This window comes from Dipodomys ordii, unplaced genomic scaffold, assembly GCF_000151885.1.
Source record: "Dipodomys ordii isolate 6190 unplaced genomic scaffold, Dord_2.0 Scaffold61, whole genome shotgun sequence".
Taxonomy (NCBI): domain Eukaryota; kingdom Metazoa; phylum Chordata; class Mammalia; order Rodentia; family Heteromyidae; genus Dipodomys; species Dipodomys ordii.
In genome coordinates, this window is record NW_012267277.1 from 10,052,509 (window position 1) to 10,060,518 (window position 8,010).

An 8,010-nucleotide genomic window follows, 5' to 3' on the forward strand; every position below is an offset into this window, starting at 1 on the left:
ACCAACTTGTCATCATTCTCAGATTGGAACTCTCACAGCGCAGCCCCTCATCCATCCTGGCAACAGATGTTCCACCCTCTGGACCATTGACACCCATGTCTGTAGTCTAGCCGTACGTTACTGTGAAGAAACATGTTTGTAAAGTTAAGCTGTCAGACCAGCAACAGCAGAAACCCTTGAGAAAGACTGTGTGCAGACTTGCCGGTCTTCATCCCTGACTTCAGAGAGTCACAGGATCTGAGCAACACCAAACCACTGTGAAGAAACATGTTTGTAAAGTTAAGCTGTCAGACCAGCAACAGCAGAAACCCTTGAGAAAGACTGTGTGCAGACTTGCTGGTCTTCATCCCTGACTTCAGAGAGTCACAGGATCTGAGCAACACCAAACCAGTCTCTGCATGGTCCCAAAGTTCAGATGTCCTTGCTTCCTGCACCCCCAACGAGTGCCTCTTGGAACGTTCTGTGGAACACTGCCAGTGGAGCAGTTGTCTGGTGGCTTCTGTGATTATAATTCCTGGCTCCCAAGATGCAGGGAGAAAAAGAACAGCAAATAAGAACAGAAAGGTTTGTACATAGAGCCTACCCTTCATCCACACCACAGAAGAGGACATGCACCTCACCCAGTTCAAGATTCAAGGAAATGGATATGCTAGATATCCTCTATATTCTTTACTACTGGCCACCACAGGGCCATCGGTACCAGGAGGAGGAGAAGGAAGAGAGAGTGATGGTGGTGTAGGTAAAAGTGGTGGTGATGGTGATGATGATGGTGAAGGTAATAATGGTGATGGTGGTGATTATGGTGGTGGTGGTAGTGGTAGTCATGGTGATGGTGGTGGTGATGATGGTAGAGATGATGATTTTGTTGTTGATGGTGGTAATGGTGGTGGTGATGATGACGGTGATGGTAGTGGTGGTAGTCGTGGTGATGGTGATGATGGTGGTAGTGCTGATGGTGGTGGTGGTGGTGATGGTGGTGATGATGGTGGTGGTGGTGGTGGTGGTGATGATGGTGATGGTGGTGGTAGTGATGATGGTAGAAATGATTATTTTGTTGTTGATGGTGGTGGTGATGATGATGGTAATGATGATGATGGTAATGGTGGTGGTAATGGTGATGATGATGGTGATGGTGGTGGTGGTGGTGGTAATGATGATGGTGATGGTGGTGGTGGTGGTAATGATGACAATGATGGTAGTGGTGGTAGTCGTGGTGATGGTGATGATGGTGGTGATGGTGGTGGTGGTGGTGATGGTGGTGGTGGTGGTGGTGGTGATGATGGTGATGGTGGTGATGATTGTGATGATGGTGATGGCGGTGGTGATGATGACAGTGATGGTAGTGGTGGTAGTCGTGGTGATGGTGATGATGGTGGTGATGATGGTCGTGGTGGTAGTGGTGGTGGTGACGGTGATGAGGACAGTGGAGGTAAATGCAGGCATTCTTCACTACTGAACACACAGATTCAGTACGCCATACTCAGCTTGCCTCATGCTTGGTGTCAGTTCTTCCTCACATCTGCTCTGTAAGCAGGACTTGTTCTCCTCAGGGCACAAAAGAGGAGATAGTAGGAGATCTGGGATGCCTCACGTTACCACTCCTCACCATCTATGAACCCCGAGCACCTCCGTGTCCACCACTACCAAGGGATATGCAGGCACTGTCATATAGAGGTTCCTCGGTACTTGGCTCTGTGTTAGGTGCTTCATTCCTGAGTACTTAGCTCTATGCTTTATTCCTGGGTACTAAGCGCTGTGGTTGCGTCCTTGGGGACTTCACTCTGTGTCAGGTGCTTTATTCCCAAGTGCTTAGCTGCTCGGTGCCAGGTGTTTCATGAGTTGTGTGCCTCTGTCCCTGGTGCTCGATGAGGCAGGTGCTTCCGCTATCTTCATTTTAAGGAAGGGACGCAGGACTCGGTGTTAAATACTCTGAGCTGGCAGGGTCAAGACAAGGGCTGAGATCTCTGATCCCCACATAATCCCATCGGGACACGAGAGGGTGCCTGGCCCACGCCCGTCTCCCACAACACAGGTCCTGTCTGTGTTGGGCAAGAAGAAAGCGGGGTAGTGGTGTTCCTGGGCTTGAGCTACCTGTCCGTCCCTGTGTGTCTGTGGCAGAACGCCCTGGACTGGGCAAAGAAAGCCTTGTCTCGCAGTTCTAGAAGCTCCGGTGCCGAGGCGCTGGCCTGGCAGGTGGCGAGGCCTGATCCTGTGTCTCAGGGGAGGGGCAACCCCATGAGAGACACAGCGTGGGTCTCTTCCTCCTGCATGTCCACTACAGCCCTCATGGGACCCCTTGTGGCTCCATCCACCCCAAATCTCCTCCCTTCCACCGTGGACCACGGCGGGATGAAGTTTCCAGCCAAGCCTGGTGGGGACATTGAGACACCAGACCCATTGGGTTCTCCCGTGATGTTTCTGAGTTCAAGCTTTGAGACCCACCCACCGACCAGCGTATGAACTTCAGTGCCGTGACTCCTGCTTCTCTGTGTCTCAGCTCACCCATGTGTAAAGTGGACGTGGACTCCCGGCGATCCTCATCCTGGCACGGCCAGCCTTCCTGTGGTCAGCAGCCTCCAGTGGGTGCCGGTCTCACTTGGCCTCCCCAGGGGAGGCCGGCAGACGGCGGTGTACTCCACAGCACAGCCCGACCTCAAAGCCAGAGCCACCGTCAACCCTGCCCAGACTCCACCTGGCAGCTCCCTCACCCTCCCTCAGTGGGGCGAAAGCTGGACGCCCTTTCTAGACTCATATCCCAGCTCCGGGTGGCCTCTCTGGGACCCAACCCGAGTCCTTCCTCCAGACCATTCCTCTCCCTGCCTCTGAGAAAGAGGACCCTGGACAGGGACACACACATGGCAAGCGAGCCTGCCATCTTGAGACAGATCCCCAGGGAGCCAGGCCACCTGGACCGAGCAGAAGTAATCGAAGTGTCCCTGGGAGTTGCCCCGGGGCAGGCTGCTCACTGTGGGACAGGCTGAGGGGCTGCTGGAAGCGGCGGAGGGTGGCATGCATGTCTGTCCTCTGCCCACCCCTTCCTGTCCACCTTTTGATGCTGGCCACGAAAATACTGCTTTCTCTGCACGCTCTGGATGTTCCTGTCTATTCCTGCAAGGCTTTGTGGTGATTAAAAGGCCTCTCTCCACACTCAAGGGTAAATCACCCATTCTCAACTCTCCAAGACACACATATCTTTAAATACAGAAGAAGAGGAAGAAGAAAAAGAAGAAGAGGAGGAGGAGGAGGAGGTGGCACCACTGAGCGCTGAGCGGGGCACAGGCAGGCGAGTGGGCTGGCAGTCCCCCTCGTCGATGGGGCTACAGTGAAGAGCCTGTGCTGTCTCAGCCCCCACAGTCACTCTGCCTGGAGCCCGGGCCCCGCCCAGCCATACACCCCATCCTTCTGGTGGGGCGATGGCAGGGCATGGCACTTTCCTCGCCCAGCAGAAGGCCAGGCACCTAGGCTGGGATGCACTCCTCACCTTCCTGTGGCGTTTAAATCAGATCTCCACACTTCAGGCTACGGCTCCCTGCCTGCCACAACCAACCCTCACCTCACCCCAAGCACCTCTGCCTTGCTTCTCTCTTCCCTCACCAGCCATCCAAGGAAGCTCTGTGACCCCAACGACATGTGCTGCATCTCCCCCAAAAGCTTGGGGGGACTACAGTCCCCCTAAAAGTTCCTAAGACCTCATCTCAACAAACAAGCTGGAGATGGAGGTATGTCCCTATATCTCAGCTGCACAGGAGACTGCATTTAGAGACTCACAGTCTGAGACCAGCACAGGCAAGAAGATCCTAGCTGGAAAAAAAAAATAACTAAAAAAGGGCTGGGAGTATGGCTCAAGTGGTATAGAACCTGCCTAGCAAGTGCAAGGCCTGAGTTCACACCCTAGCACTGCCAAAAAAAATTTTTTTAAAGGAATCCAAAAATTCATACAGAAGTACAAAAGCTGGATAGCCCAAAGAGCAATGCCAGAGGCCCCGCAGCACCTGGTTGATTTCAACTTATACTACAGAGCCATCGTTAAACATTGCATGGTAGTTGAAAAAAGAAAATCTCCACACAGAGCAATGGAGGGCACCAATAGAGGACCTAGAAATAAACCCACCCGGCTACAACCACCTGATTCTCCACAAAGTCTCCAGAAACACACATCTGAGAAAAGACAGAGTCGTCCAAAAATGGTGCTGGGAACACTGGATGTCCACGTGCACAAGACTATATCTTCTCTCCCACTCGGTACGACAATCGATTCAACATGGAGCAAAGACTTTTAATGCAGGGCCTGACGCTACAAAACTACGCAGAAAACACTGGAGGACACGGGCACAGACAATGAATAGGACTGCAGTAGCTCTGAGAATAAGAGCAAGGACTGACAAAGGTGACTGCGTCAAATTAAAAGTCTTCTGCGGCCAAGGGAAAAAATAGCCTTAGAAAGAGAAAATTGTCGTCTGATTTTTCTATGACAAGGGACTAGTAGCCAGAATATAGATACAAAGGACTCAGAAAATTAAATACCAAAAGAACAAGCAATCCAATTAATAAATGGGCAGATGAACTGAACAGTTCTCAAAAGAACAAATGGCCCCTAAAAAAGAAATGTCCTGCGTCCAAATCAAAATGAAACTGAGATTCTGTTGTAACTCTGTCATCCAGAAAATAAACCACGGAGGTTTGTGGGGGGAAGGAAGGAGGTGAAGGAACCCTTATACACGGCTGGTGGGCTGTCAGTCAATGCAGCCACTATGGAAATAAGCACAGAAGCTCCTCCGTAGGAGCTCCTCCTAGAAGCACCGTATAACACAGCTGTAGCCGCAGGCATCTGTGCAAATGAGTGTCATTGGCATGGGACCGAGAGACCTGCATGCCCATGCTTACCGCACTGCTGTGCACAATAGCCAAGCTGTGGAGCCCTCCCAGGTGCCCATCAGGTGATGAGTGAACAAAGAAGAAAGGGCGTGTCTACACAAAACAATGAAGTTTTGTCTAGCCGTAAAGAAGAGAGAAACTAGGCAGGCACTGGTGGTTCACACCTATAGATCCTAACTACTCAGGAGGACTGAGTTTCAAAGCCAACCTGGGGGGATGGGAGGAAGGTCCAATAGACGCTTACCTCCAATTCTACAATGGAAAGATCTTAATCTATGGGCTTATATTAGATTCACCAGACAGTCCAGGATAATCCTGCATCTCAATCTTTCACCTGCCAAGCATGACGGTTCAAACCTATAATCCCTTGAGCTTCTGCTCAAGAAGCAGAAGCAGGAAGCTTGCAAGTTTGAGGCCTGCATGGTCTATATCATACCCTGGGGGTGGGGGGGTGCAGGGAAGGAGGGGGGGAATTACTTGCCAGATAGCCATGGCTCACACCTGTAATCCTAGCTAACCAGGAAAGTGTGTGAGACTCTTAGCTCCAGAAGTAGAGTTGCAGCTCAAGTATTAGAGCACTAACCATGAGCAAAAAAGCACAGGGACAGTACCTAGGCCCTGAGTTCAGGCACCAGGAGCAGTACAGGGAAAAGGAAACAAACAAACAAAAATAACCTAAGCCTCTGAACAAAGACCCTTTTGCTGTGTAAGGTACATTAGTGGCCCCAGGATTTAGGAGTTGGCTTGAGGGAAGGAGCCATCATTCTTCCCCTCCTAATTCACAATTCTGCCTACACAACACCCAGGGGACCCTCAGAAAGGTAGGTGTTCTCTTAATGGATTTTCATTTCCCATCTCAAAAAAGACTTTGCTTTGACCCCACCAGAGTTTATTAGCCTACTTTAAAAGTTGGAGACAGGCACCAGTGGCTTATGCCCTTCATCTTGGCTACGAGGGAGGCTGAGATTGGGAGAATCCAGATTTGAAGCCAGGCACAAAACCTCATGAGATCCTCATTCTCAACCAATAGCTGCATATAGTGGTGCATGCCTGTCATCCTGGCTACAGTGGGATGCAGATCTTGGCCCAGGCATATCTCTAGTTAGGAAGCAGTACCATATCTCAAAAATAGCCAGCACAGGAAAGGGTTGGAGGCACGGCTCCACGGTAGACGGTCTGCCTAACAAGTGTGAGGTTCTGAGTCCAAACCCCAGTCTTGCCCCAAAATGCTAAGTAAATTAACAAAGTTGCACAGCAGCTCATGCTGTCTTGATGGGAAGGCTGTGGGGCCTGCGTCCACCTGTCTGCAGACTATATTAAGCCATTACACAAAGCTGAGTATGGTGGTGCATACCTGAAATCCCAGCACTCAGGAGGCTGAGACAGTGTGGCCATAGCTCAGAAGAAAACAGGAAACAAGCATTATGCAAAGCCCCAAGGAGGTGGATTCCTTCTTACCTTTTCCCCACTTCTCTCTTTTTAAGGGTTCTCCTTGTATCTGGTTTATCTTCTGGAGCATTATAAAAAAATTAAAAGCCAAACTAAGGAACTTCAGGTAATTCTTTTAAATTCTTTTTTTCTTCCAAATTCATGTCAGCTTTCCCCGGGGCATTTGTGTACCACTGAGTGTTTGAAATCTGTGTTTGCTCTGCAACCGAGGCACACCGCATCTTCCAACAGGTGACCCCACGTCCCCATGTGCACACAAAGGGATCCAAACAGGAAGGCAGAGACCCCACCGGGCACTGCCCCTGTCTGGCCACCTCTGTCAAAATGCCAAAAAGGACCAGGCACCAGTGGCTCACACCTCTAATCCTAGCTGCTCAGGAGGCTGAGATCTGAGGACTGTGATTCAGAGCCAGCCCCTATCAACAAATCTGAGACTCTTATGGCCAATGAACCGCCACAAAGTGGAAAGTAGAACTCTAGCCTTGAGTGAAAAAGCCACACAGAGATTGAATACCATCGGATTTTTAAGGTGCAGCAGAAGAGTTAGAGGGATGACTGGGTCTAGAGAAGGGGATAAGGATTGGATTGTTGAAAGCGGATGTTGTGATAACTCTGTAGTGGACAGCCACACAACAGCCTCAGTGTACTCAACAACCTCAGTCTCCTGTGCACACACCCAGGGTTGGCACCTGGCTTTGCTGAGCTTGGCTGGCCTCAGTGGAGGGATTCTGGTCTACTCCACAAGGCCTCCATCCTCTAGCAAGCCAGCCTGGGTGTGTTCCCCGAGCCAATCAGGTCGTAATTTTCAAATCCTCTGTTATCATCCCATTGGCCAAGCAAGTCACGTGGCTAAGTTCAAGGTCAGGGGGCAGGGTTACGCAGGCAAAGCCAGATAGAGAGGGAGGCTGGAGGGTCAGGGCTGCCATTCCAATCACCTGCAGCAACCTGAGTCCAGGAGTCAGCAAACTGTCTGCGGAGGGCCAATGAGTCAATATCTTAGCCACCTGTCCACGGTCCCCATCATGCCTGTTCAAGCCCACTATGGCAGTAGGAAGGCAGCCACAGATAACGGAAATGTGTGTGGCTCCGATACACACAGTGAAACTCTACAAAAGCAGATCTGGCAGCCCCTGGCCCAGCCCATCCTCCTCCTTCCACGGAGATGGACTGCAGCGCCCAGAGAAGTCGGTGACCTTAGGTTGTCACCCAGCAAACTGGGAAGATTGTCAAGACAAAGCCAGAACTTCCTTCTGTCTTCCAGTCCATTGCTTCTCTCACACCCAGCCAGCAGTGACTAAATATTCAGCTTCTTACTGAGCACCTACTTTGAATTAAGCACTACTAAAAAAAAACTAGTGTCTAGGGGGCTGGAAGTTGGCTCAGTGGTAGAGTGCTTGCCTTGCATGTATGAGGCCCTGAGTTTGATTCCTCAGCACCACATAAGCAGAAAAAAGCTGGAAGTGGCGCTGTGAACAAGTGGTAGTGCGCTAGCCTTGAGCTGAAGAGCTGAGGGACAGAGCCCAGGCCCAGAGTTCAGGCCCCATGACTGACAAAAAACAAACAAACAAAAAACTAGTGTCTAATTCATTTTCTAAATGAAGAAGCAACAGGAAGAGTTGAGATTCTGTATCCATCCTGAATTCAAAGTCTTAATATCGTGTGTGTGTGTGTGTGTGTGTGTGTGTG

General features: G+C 50.6%; 1 protein-coding gene across 1 annotated transcript in view; it reads left to right on the forward strand.

Moving 5' to 3' along the window:
* Positions 1-8,010, forward strand: part of Fhad1 (forkhead-associated (FHA) phosphopeptide binding domain 1) — a 93,135-nt gene that overhangs the window by 50,715 nt on the left and 34,410 nt on the right. Inside the window, exon 15 of the mRNA XM_013022221.1 lies at positions 6,360-6,430. Within this exon, the coding sequence (XP_012877675.1) occupies positions 6,360-6,430 (71 nt within the window). The remainder of the gene's footprint in view (positions 1-6,359; positions 6,431-8,010) is intronic.